At 36.3% G+C, this 12,521-nt stretch overlaps 1 protein-coding gene across 8 annotated transcripts in view; it reads right to left on the bottom strand.

Annotated features, from left to right (window-relative positions):
- The window catches only part of LIPI (lipase I), a 62,806-nt gene that overhangs the window by 23,660 nt on the left and 26,625 nt on the right, over positions 1 to 12,521 (bottom strand). For all 8 annotated transcript variants that reach the window (XM_051859445.3, XM_008267126.5, XM_089330648.1 and 5 more), the window contains 5 exons: positions 12,131 to 12,516; positions 9,324 to 9,432; positions 6,414 to 6,515; positions 1,528 to 1,617; positions 433 to 600 (listed from right to left, as the gene is read on the bottom strand). In XM_051859445.3, the coding sequence (XP_051715405.1) occupies positions 433 to 600; positions 1,528 to 1,617; positions 6,414 to 6,515; positions 9,324 to 9,432; positions 12,131 to 12,427 (766 nt within the window). In that variant the 5' untranslated portion in view covers positions 12,428 to 12,516. The remainder of the gene's footprint in view (positions 1 to 432; positions 601 to 1,527; positions 1,618 to 6,413; positions 6,516 to 9,323; positions 9,433 to 12,130; positions 12,517 to 12,521) is intronic.

Here is a 12,521-nt window from a genome sequence, read left to right as displayed (position 1 = left end):
TGGAGGAATTTGAAAAACATCATGCTGACTGAATTAAGCCAGTCCCAAAGGGACAAATTTCATATGTTCTCCCTGATCAGTGAAAACTAACCAAGCACAAAAAAGGAAACCTGTTGAAGTTAAAGGGACACTATGAGAAACAGTGACTTGATCAGCCCTTGTCCTGACTGTTGTTGTACAATTTAATACTTTATAGGGGGGAAAAGCCATTGTAAGCCATGAACTGTACTTTGGAAATTTTATTTACTAAATAAAAATTTTAAAAAATTCAGTAAATAATGAAACATATGCAACATCTCCTCATATAATTTTCCATAAAATGTTAACACTTCCATAAATAAATATAAGCATAGTTTAACTTTCAGCAGAAAATACTAATATTATGTTATTCATTTTCAAAAAAGATTTATAACAAAATAACCATTCTCTTACCTAGCCTAGGACATGACTTTTCCTTATAACTGTCACAGTCCACACATAAACTACTCTTGTAGTCTTGGTAAGATTGACAAGGAAATGAAACAAAATTGCAGTTTGATTCCAAAGCTGCCATGAATAGGTAAACTGCTCTTTGGTGGTCACATTTGATAAATTCAATTCCTTAAGGGTTAAAAACAAAACAATTGTTGATGCATTCAACCAAGTTTACATAATTTAGGAAACAGTAAAATATTAAGTGCTAATAAATATTGCTCACCTTAAGAATATTAAAGTGTTGATTCTAATACATGATTACATCTCACGCCATTAAACAAATAGCATCATGGAAACCTTAAATTTGCATGTGTTTTGCATAACATTTATACTTTTCTGAAGTAATAAGTAACACAACAAAGATACTTAATTTCAATAGTTTAGCAAACTCTACAAAGTGCTACTATATTTAATAACTAATGTATGAATCTTTCTCTTCTAATCCTGCATACTCAGTGCATCCACTCAATTTCAGAAGTAACTAGGAAAACAGCTTACTTAAAGACTCTATTACCTCTCTGTTTCTGCACAATGTCTCACGTACTTATCCCCTTGACCAAACTTCTCTAGCTGCTGTGACTTTCGGCCATGTGTGATTACTTGACCAACTGCCATTGAAGACCTAAGATGTTTCTAGCTATGACTCAAGTGAGCCAAAATCCACACCCGGAGCTCTGCCTCAGCTTTCTCTATTCACAAGACAGCCAATCATCAAGTCTATTTTTTTTTTTTTGTATTGTACTATGGCGACTGTAAAGCATAAGTCCTGAGATCAAACTTGTGTTATATGAGACTTCAGCTACTTCTGCGTCCTCAATCACTTAAACTTCTCCTAAAATGATGAATTAAAACAGTTGACACCAAAACATAATAGTCTCATCAATGTCCAGATGTAACTTTTACTTATACAAACTAAGCAGGATTAAATTAATCCATTTTGATCAATAACTTTTCTTATACGCAATGGTGATTAAACCAAAGTTAAGAGGAAAAAAAGTAGGTTATTTTATCCTTTTGAATCATGTTAATTCATTCAAAAGTCTGTTTTTATACCTGAAAAAATTGATTTAGGACAGCCAGGTTGTTTTTTCCCTCCATTTGGATAAAAATCTATATGTCCCAAGGGCTCTTGAATGCCTAAACCTGAGAAGAGAAGTATCCAAGAATCACAAACTATATATAACCAGGTTGGTGACATTTGCATAAAATAATATCTCCTTAAAACCCACTGAGAGTGACTATATAATTTTGAATTTAAAATAAATGATTTTTAAGTCTTTCTGAAAATCCATTAAATTAATTGTTTGTGAAAACTGTACTTTATCAATCTACCATATATCCAAATCACCAGTTTACACTGGGCCAAAGTACTTTGTGCTATAAATGCGTAAGTAAAAGATAAAAAAAAACTACATCAAAAATCCTTGTCATGGTGGAAAATATTGTCCAGTGAAAGTAAGACATAAGTTAAAATAAAGTATGTCAGATGAGAATAAGTGCCATGGGGAAAAATTGTGCAGAATAAAGAGGCAGAAAATGCCTGGCAAGAGTGGTCACTAAACTTCAATGTAGATGAGTTAGAGAATTTTCTACTGATGAGGTTGGAGTTGAGCAAAGACCTGAAGGATGTAAAGTAGCAAGCCAAAAGGATATGTGTGGGTATATTCAGCATATTCAAGGAAGCCACAGTAGCTGGAAGACAGTATTTGTAAGAAAAAGTGAACATCAGAAGAAATGAAGCCAAGTCATTAAGGACCTTGTAGATCAGTGTGATGATTCACTCTCACATTAGATAACAATGCCTAGAACTTGCTGGTATTACATTCATTAAAAATTATTCTGTCTCAGAACAAGTTGGGTTGGAGTGGCAAGAAGCATGTAGCTATAACATAAAAGTGTACTTAGATTTGTTGATCATTGAGTGACTCCTGAAGGTTCAAATCCTTTTTAGCAATGCGGATATTTAATACAGAGGAGTCCTAAGAGTACTAATGACTCAAAATAAATGGGCTTAATGCTCTGATTTTGATTACATAGTTGGGTTTAATTTTACCACCTTATGAACTACCTTCTATTTGCTTCACTGGTTCCATGTAATTTACCTTTCATTTTTTTTTCTTGTCTTCTTTTGCATTTTCTAAAAAAAATATTCTGTTTTTGTCCTACAATAGTTTGGGAATTACATACTTGTTCATTCTTTTCTTTCTGGATATTCTGGATATTTAACATGGATAGTTTATTTATAAACATGAAGCAATACAGAGTCACTTTTACCTTCTCTCCTTACAATGAAAGGAACAAAGAATATCTGAACTTCTTTTACTAGTCCCCAAATGTATATACTATTATGTGAGAGAGTTTTTAACTCTCTATTTTAAGTCTTATAGAATGTTATTAACACTACTTAATGCAATGTCCGTTCATCTTAATATTTTACCATTTTCATTGCTTTTCTTTCCTGAATAGCTACAAGGTAGGGATAATTTTCCTTTAGCCTGAAGAACAGCCATTATATTCATAATTGTTTCCCTCAGTTTAATTTGCCTAAATTTAAAATGTATTTGTTCCATTTTTATTCTTGAAACAGCCAGGGTACTACCCTTATTTAAAGTATGAGTCTATTATTCCTACACAAACACAGTAGTATCATTTTTTTTTTTTTTTTGACAGGCAGAGTGGACAGTGAGAGAGAGAGACAGAGAGAAAGGTCTTCCTTTGCCGTTGGTTCACCCTCCAATGGCCGCCGCGGCCGGCGCGCTGCGGCCGGCGCACCGCGCTGATCCGATGGCAGGAGCCAGGAGCCAGGTGCTTTTCCTGGTCTCCCATGGGGTGCAGGGCCCAAGCACTTGGGCCATCCTCCACTGCACTCCCTGGCCACAGCAGAGAGCTGGCCTGGAAGAGGGGCAACCGGGACAGAATCCGGCGCCCCGACCGGGACTAGAACCTGGTGTACCAGCACCGCAAGGTGGAGGATTAGCCTATTGAGCCGCGGCGCCGGCCTACACAGTAGTATCTCAATAGCTGTCCTTCTGCAGCTTTAGTATCTTGTTTCTCAGTGAGAATTTCTCATTATTTGCTTCTATTAGAATTAATTAAATATTGTGAATTTGTGTATTATTTATATTTCCTTGATTTGGGGAAATCATGAGGTAGTCTTTAAACATTACTTTTGCTGTATTTTGCTGTATTTAGCAAAACATGATTTATCTCCTGAGTATGCACTGTATTTACCTTTAAGCGCTCTGTTATACAAGTATTGTTCAATCTCTGATATCTATTTCCTTAATTCTACAAATCTACTTTTCATCTATTTTCTAGTTCACTCACTCAAACAATCTTTATCTGTTTTCAATTTTCTGTTAAGCTCATTCATTGAATGAAAATTATTTTACTTTTTAGGATATAATTTTCATTACTTTCATCAAACACAATCAACCATATGTATATTTATGCTATATTGAAAATTTCAGCATTAGTTTTACCTCTTTAAAAATAATAAGCATATATTTATAGTCAATGTATAATAACTGCAATATCTGTAGGCCTGTCAGTTTCTTTCATTGACTTATTTCCAATGCTTACTATTTATTGACTATTGCTTCAGACCATCTTTCTTCAAGTATATTAGGTTATTTTTATTTGAATGTTAATAAACACAACAGTATTTCAAAATAGTTATAAAAATAATGTGAGATGAAAGGTGATGTGACTCACTAAAGAGGCCTGCTGTTTGAATCTGTGGGGTACCTAGAAGTTCCAGCTATCTAAAATTTCCCTAAGAAATCTCTGTAATTTTTGTCTGAGAAACTCAGCTGATTGGAAGGATGGCTACAGACCATAAAAATCCTGGTTTTCTGCAAGTTTACCTCTGCCCCTGCAGTGCTGTTCTCTGGTTTCCCAGAAAAAAAGTAAGAAATGTTTTACAAGACCCATTATGAGAGTTTCAAATGCACTTCCGAGTCTCTGCCTCAGAAAACCTTCCATAAAACACAAAGTGACTTCAAATTACCAGTTTGCCTCCCTTTATGTTTTTTTTTAATCTTCTGAACACTGATCATTTGTGCCAGTATCTCAGCAGGAATGTTTGTCCACGTCACCTAGTCCTCCACGTTGGAGTGCCACATGGCTTCTTTAACATATACAGCTGAAAAAGGACAAGGAGTATAGGCAGGTAGAAGATTTGTTAGCACTCAAGGAAAGAGTATTTTTTTTTTGACAGGCAGTATGGACAGTGAGAGAGAGAGAGAGAAAGGTCTTCCTTGTCCATTGGTTCACCCCACAATGGCCGCTGCGGCCGGCACACCGCGCTGATCCGAAGCCAGGAGCCAGGTGCTTCTCCTGGTCTCCCATGCGGGTGCAGGGCCCAAGCACTTGGGCCATCCTCCACTGCAGGTATTCTGTTAATTATATGCTGAGCCTAAGTGTTTAAGAAATTCCTGGCTAATGTGCAATGACAAAAATCAGTGTTCTTTATTTGTGATGGACACTGAAAGCTCTATCAGAGCTGCCAACTCTGAGACAATCCAGTGCCAGATTACACCTGATAGGTTGGAGTCACCAGAAAACATTGGGAATAGAAGATAGTCCATAACAGGTTATTACTAAAAGTCAAAAATGCAGGCAAAAATAATAAAAAGCATTAAGGGCTCATTCAAAAGGGCATCATCAGAAGTAATGCTGAGGTTTCAGAGGAAGAGTTAAGACAAGGGACCACAAGTTTCTGACCAGCAGGGATACCTGTGTGTGGATATGATATTAAGTTGATATGAAGAGCTAGCAGCAAGGAAAACAAGAGAGGTTGGGGGTATCAAACTAAACCTATGAGCATTCGCTTTCTAATAGGTAAGCCTTTATTCTAAATAAGGAGCAGAATTGTTCCCATTATAGCCTCAGTTCCTTGGAGTATAGTTTTAGAAGTTGAGAGACTGTCAATATGGCTTTTATATCTCACAGGAAAAAAAAAAAAAACTGGTATCGATCACAAGATAAAGTCAGGATAACATGAGAGCAATTATGGTACTTGGATTAAAGAGAAAGGAAACCTGAAGAAATAGGGTTACAGATTTAGTTTCAGTGTCTCTTCCTCTTGTCTCTAATTTAAGCAAGATAGAAATCACACCCTTCCATGTCCATTCCCACAACATATCTAAATTATCAGTTCATCAGAACAATATACTGGTGAAGTGAACACTCTAGAATCAAATACATGATTTCAAATTCTGGATCATTCACTTACTGACCTTGTCACCCTGACCCTAGTTTCCTCATTTGTAAAAGGGGAAACAACTATGATTATCGGTCTCATGGAAACTTAGAATTAAATCACATAAAGTACTTATAATACTGCCTGATATAAATGCAGCGCTCCATCAATATTAGGTCAAGGAAGGCTTCAGAATAGTTAAGTATTTATTAAGAATCTGCCCAATGTACTATCATCTACACTATTAATACTATGTTAGAGATTTTTTGAGAAGATAATTTAAAATGACAGAGAAATCACTTCCCTAACTTTGAAGAAAAAATACGTTGTTGTTGAAATGCTACGCTCAGATTGATACACATTGCTGAGACACAGTAAGAGACAGTGGTAACCTGGATATGTCAGAAACAGTATGCATGGGAGGAAGGGTGTTCAAGTCAATAAAGCTGTCAATATATGGGCAGGATGAACTAACTTCTACCAAGTTTCTATTTTGTACGATAATATGACACCTCTTGAAACAAGGTAAACCATAGGTGTGCAGTCCATTTGACAACACAGGAAATCACTAACCCCAGGCAATGCTGCCGTGACTAATGAAAACATTAGCATTCTATAATTACAGATTTAAAATCATTTTATCCCCAACTCTTTCTCCTTTTGTAATCTCTTCTTCCCCAGGGCTATACTTCCTTTTTTCATTTAAATAATTAAGCAATACATCGTGCATTGTTACCATTGGCATCAGAATGGATGACATCCACAAATTTGGCATCAGTATAATGCAATCTGCTATAGGATGGTTTTCCAGAGAATTTGGGCCCAGCAGGGTCAAGACCTGAAATGCACGAAATAAACCATCAATAAAATCAGTTATTACTAGCTATCACTATGGTGTTCATCATATTGCATTATTGCATTAAAAATCTAGTATTCATAGTGTTAGTTTAAACCTGTTCAAAAACATAATAAAGGTAAATTAAATTGAATGAATATCAAATATCTTCATTATTGGAAAAATACTTATTACTGATATTCACAGATTGTCAAGGTAATCCACACTAGAGGTGCCTCAAGAAGGTTATGGAGGAGCTGGTCAAAGTAGAAAGCTTTTTTTCAAATATTAATTTAAGAAATAATTAGGAGTAAACCAGTAGTAAAAATATTTGATAACAGCTATTTCTCCTGAGAAGGGAAGAACTATTTAATATCATCTTGTCCCCCCTAGAACAGTGGGCCTTACTAGTTCACTCTAAATTTTTCTATAGCTCTGGAATGCCTCTTGGGTATCAGATGAAATTTGGGATGTGGGATAAAACATCTTTATTCTTATCCAGTCATTTATTTATCACAAGAGATTTATGCATGCTTTTAAGAAAATATTTAAAATACATGGAATGTGGATATTATCTGGAGTATCAATTTGAAATAAAGATACAAGTTCTGGAGAGTAGCAAAAAGAAGGGGTATGAGATAAAATTCAATTCCTTGAGAATATCTAAATAAATAATCATCTTAAAAGACAATTTATGAAAAGAAATATCATTGTGTTAATTTCTGTTTTATTTAGTTCACTTGACTGAATGAGACAGAAATATTTCATTTCATGTAAATTATTCTAATGCAGCATTTCCACATTCAAACTGGATTTATATATCAGTAAGCACACATTGAATTGGAGTAGGACTGTTTCAAACTGATTAAGTGTGGTTATTAAAGAAGAACAGATGGTGGAGGGGACCGGTGCTAGGACAGTAGTTAATCCTCCACCTGAGGTGCTGGCATCCCATATGGGCACCAGTTCTAGTCCCAGCTGCTCCTCTTCTAATACAGCTCTCTGCTATGGCCTAGAATAGCAGTGGAAGATGGTCCAAGTGCTTGGGTCCCTGGCCCCATGTGGGAGACCTGGAGGAGGCTTCTAGCTTCTGGCTCCAACCGTTGCAGTCATTTGGGGAGTGAACAAGCCGATGGAAGACCTTTCTGTCTATCTCTCCCTCTCACTGTCTGTAACTCTACCTCTCAAATAAATAAATAAAATCTTTTAAAAAAATAAAGATATATTTAAAAAAATAAAGAGATTTTTTAAAAAATAAAGATTTTATTTATTTATTTGAGAGGTAGAGTTACAGACAGTGAGAGGGAGAGACAGAGAGAAAGGTCTTCTGTCTCCTGGTTCACTCTCCAAATGGCCACCATGGCCGGCGCTGTGCTGATCTGAAGCCAGGAGCCAGGTGCTTCCTCGTGGTCTCCCATGCGGGTGCAGGGGCCCTAGGATTTGGGCCATCTTCTACTGCTTTTCCAGGCCATAGCAGGAAGCTGGATTGGAAGAGGGACAGCTGGGGCTAGAACTGGCACCCATATGGGATGCTGGCGCCACAGGCAGAGGATTAATCTGTGCCATGGCACTGGCCCAATAAAAACTTTAAAAAAAAAAAATGGGTGGTTGAAAACTTTGTGCAAATTGTGGCTTACCTCTTATTTTCCAACTCTCTTATATCATTCAAGGAACCTCAGTTTTCATTTATGTTTCATGAGGATAATATTAACAATGATCAGATTAGATAACTCAAGGTACACTTAAGCTTTGGAAACATCCCAACTATCTAAACAAGTTATTTATTTCTCCCTCCTCCTTTTTTGAAACTTAACTATAGACTCTATCACTTTTTATTAGTGCATGAAATTATTATGGATCTTCTATGGACACAGATATAAATAATTGTTTTAAAATGTGAATTGCTTAAGGAGGAATATTATCCTTCTAGTTCTAAAATCACCATCACTCCTAAAAGAATGAAAATCCTTGCCAGCACTATTTAGCCTCTGAGATTTCTGGATACAGTTAATCTTGTTATGAAAATCGGAGAGCAGTTAGGATCCAGAAACCCTCAAACTTGGGTGCTAACTATTGACTCTCCCTTTAAGCATTTGAGTAATTTTTTTTTTTTATTTGACAGGTAGAGTTATAGATAGTGAGAGAGAGAGAGAGACAGAGAGAAAGGTCTTCCTTCCATTGGTTCACTCCCCAAATGGCCGCCACGGCCAGAACTGCACTGATCCGAAGCAAGGAGCCAGGTGCTTCCTCCTGGTCTCCCATGCGGGTGCAGGGGCCGAAGCACTTGGGCCATCCTCCACTGCCTTCCCAGGCCACAGCAGAGAGCTGGACTGGAAGAGGAAAAACCGGGACTAGAACCCAGCGCCCACATGGGATGCTGATGCTGCTAGGTGGAGGATTAACCAAGTGAGCCATGGTGTTGGCCCTGTGAGTAAAACTTTTAAAAGTATTGCAATATATCAAAGTTTGTGAAAAGTAAAAAAATAGATATATTTTTAGCTGATATGTGAATGAACAGTTCTTTAATTGACTACATTGTCCTCTATATTCTAAAAATAATGTGTTCAAATTTAGACAGAATTGCAGAAATACACTATTCCTTCTCATTTCCATTTTTAATACCTTAAGCTCTGCTCAGAACTAAATAAGGCTTTGGAGTATAGCTGAAACAAAGACTAATAATTTATTATAACACAGAAAAAATGTACACAGTTTCTATTGCTCAATTATTATATCAGCCAAGTTTTAAATAAAGTAACTTGTTGCTTAAAAAGTGTGTTGAAACAGTAAGTTTATACAAAATCATTTTACCTGTTATTCTTCCAAGTTGACCATGAAATATCTTTCCAACAAATCCACTAATATGAGCCCCTAAGCTCACACCTATGAAATGAAACTTGTCAAGAGATGCTCCATGTTTCTGCAATTGAAAATGCAGTGTCAAGGTTTTCGTTCAGGTAATCACAAATTACGTGTCCTATATCGATCTATAATTCATTAGTTTTTTAATCTGTTTCTGGGAGATAGGAAAAGAGACTATAATTTCAAAGCAACTACATCTTTAAATTTTTAAAGCCGTAACATATATTATGTAAAATAGTATATGCAAAATAACACACTAAATTAACAAATCATGATATAACAACAATAATAATAGACATTATTAGGCGAAAACTTTGTGCTAACTACTTTGAATTGTGCTTTATAAATCTTAAAGCTAATATTCTCAATTTCCTATGACTCAGTTGTTTTTATCCTTTGCCCAAAACCATCCCTGGCACCTAAGAAATACTAAATAAATAGCACTTGAGAAACCAAATTCAGAAGCAATGACTTGCCCAAGCCCATATATATGTAGAAGGGGAGATGATGGATTTCCAGTTGCCATGGTCTGATTGTGAGTATCTCCTCTCACCCAAATTAACACGCTGAAATCTTAAACCCCAAGTGGATTACATCTGAAGGTGAGGCTAGTGGGAGTTGAGGGATGGGGCATTGATTATGTTATGAGGCTGCAGCTCTCATGAGAGAATTAGTGCCTCGTTAAAAGAAGCCCAAAGGCACTTGTTTGATCTGTCTTCCACGGGAGGACACGGTGAAAAGGTAAGATGTATGAACCAGCAAGTGAGCCTTCACCTGACAACCTGTCGGGGCCTTGTTCTTGGTCTTCCCCACAAGCAGAAGGGTGAGAAACAGATTTCTCTTATTTGTAAGCTGCCCTGTCCATTATATTTTGTTATAGCAGCCAGATGGACTGTTGGTCCTCAAAATTTATGCTAATCTGCCTTCTTATTTTATCTGGTTAGGTTGTACAAAATTTTCCAGGAAAATGAGTAAAACAGAGATGACAAAACAGGGTGCATGAATTTTAAGCAATTTCTCTCCAGAAGGAGACATCAGAAGCCTACACAAAGGACACGTTTCTTCCACAACATTCTTGGGGAGCTAACACAAGACTTGTGAGTAGATCCTGCCCAGCCTGTAAAGTAGCACTTCCAGTGATTCATAGAAAGATGTGGAGTATTTGCCACTAATAAAAACAAACAAGAAAATGAATGAATGAATGAATGAATAAAAATTAGACTCAGGCTTTCTAGGCACAAAGTTACTCTGTCCTCAAATTTCTCAGATCAATCAGTGTCTATAACCCTGAGGGAGTATCTCTCCGAATTTTAATGTTACTGATCTTATCATATCTTCTCCTTCATGTGAAATTTTTGTAAGCAATGGCATTGTCAGAAATTTAACTGCGTAACCAAATTTCCCACACTTTACAAGTACATTTTTGGATTAGCATGTAACATATATTTTTAAGGAGTACCATACAACATTTCAACATAGGCCCACAACTAACACTGATCATCCCAGACAATCAACCCTTTCATTGCCTTATCTTTTCTTTGTGTTTGGAGCCTATGAGATCCTTTGTTCTGGTTCTATCACACATAATATCCCATACTTCAGGGCACTTATTGTCAGTTAGAGAAAAGATCTCAGTCATCAGGAAAAATCAATTATGCAATTTATAGACTATCAGTAAAAATGGCTGAAACAATTAGGTCCTTTGCAACTTTGTGAGGATGGTGTGATTCTGTCCAAATGATGTGATGTCACTGTAATAATGGCAGCTGATTTTATTTAGTGATTACTACACATCACTCATTGGTCAAGCATGTATATAAACAGGTATGTATATTTAATTATAAGAGTACTTCAAAATGTTGGTGGGAAATGGAATTAAATAATATTATTTGGTGAAAAGTTTTACAATCCAGGCATATGAGGAGTATTCAAATAGCACGTGGAAAAGGTGCACTATGAAAAACCTGGACAAGGATATATGGATTTAAAAAAATTGCACTCAAATAAACATCTTTTAATTCTATTTTTCACAAGCTTTTTGTTATTCATTTAATATTCATATAAATATTTTTATAAATTTAAGTTCAATTTCAAAAGAGGCTTGGAAGTTCACCATAACACAATACAAGGTCAGTTTCCAAGCTCAAAGATGCTCACCTCCCCCCAGGCAGATATCACCTTTCTTTTTCTCATTTCTTTCCCCATCACCATCACCTTCTTTCTCTCATTTATTTTCCCATCACCACCACTTTTCTCAGGACAGACTCGGATTTCTAAAAGTGTTAGTTAAATAAATAAGAATCATTCAAACTATAGATGACATTGAACTGAGGTTGAACTTATTAAACCCAATGACCAAGGTGGCAGAATTACGCTACACTTCTAGCTACTTTCTCCTCATTTTCACAAATTCACACTTGATTAACTCCAAACATATCAGCTGTGCCTTAGGAAAGAAATCAAAGGAATGAAATGATTATATAGTTTATTCTCTCTCTCCACACAGGATCACTGCTCTATTCTGAAGTCTATAAAGGTAGAGTTGAAAGAAACAAACTTAATAATTGAATATTTAAGAGACTTTTTAAAGAATAAGGCACATCATGTACTGAAATACTTATTTAGGCAGACAAAGAAGATGGCTCAGCGTTAGTACATCAGAGCAGGAATTCCTGTGATATGGGAGAAGAGTATTTTATTGTCACTTTGTGTTGCAGAGTGCATACTGTGCATAAGCACAAAATTCCAAGACTTACCAAAAGATTCCTAATGCGCCCACTCAAATTCTCAGCAACTATTCTTGTGTTTTTAACCGCTCTGTTATAAATGAATGTTGTCGCACCTCGGTTCCAGTCTACTACAATAACATTCACATCTTCTTTATTCAACAAAACCCTCAGAAAATTCCGAAGCCAGGACGGGGTGGAGCCCATTGGTCTATATCCATGAATAAGCCAGACTGTTTTTTTCTCTGTGTTGAAATTCACATTAAGGGAGTTGTTGTGCTCAAAGAGTGGCTCAGCACAATTGAGATTGTTCCTGGTGTACAGCATCAGAATTATCTCTATTCTGGGAACAAACAAATCTTGAAAGGAATCCTTTAGACTTAGCTGAGAGAATTCAAGGCATGGTCTTTTATTATCTATA

The sequence above is a fragment of the Oryctolagus cuniculus genome, chromosome 4 (genome assembly GCF_051225735.1).
Source record: "Oryctolagus cuniculus isolate XC-2025 breed Fujian yellow rabbit chromosome 4, ASM5122573v1, whole genome shotgun sequence".
NCBI lineage: Eukaryota > Metazoa > Chordata > Mammalia > Lagomorpha > Leporidae > Oryctolagus > Oryctolagus cuniculus.
The sequence above is the reverse complement of the archived record's forward strand: the minus strand, read 5'-3'. Positions and strand labels throughout refer to the sequence as shown.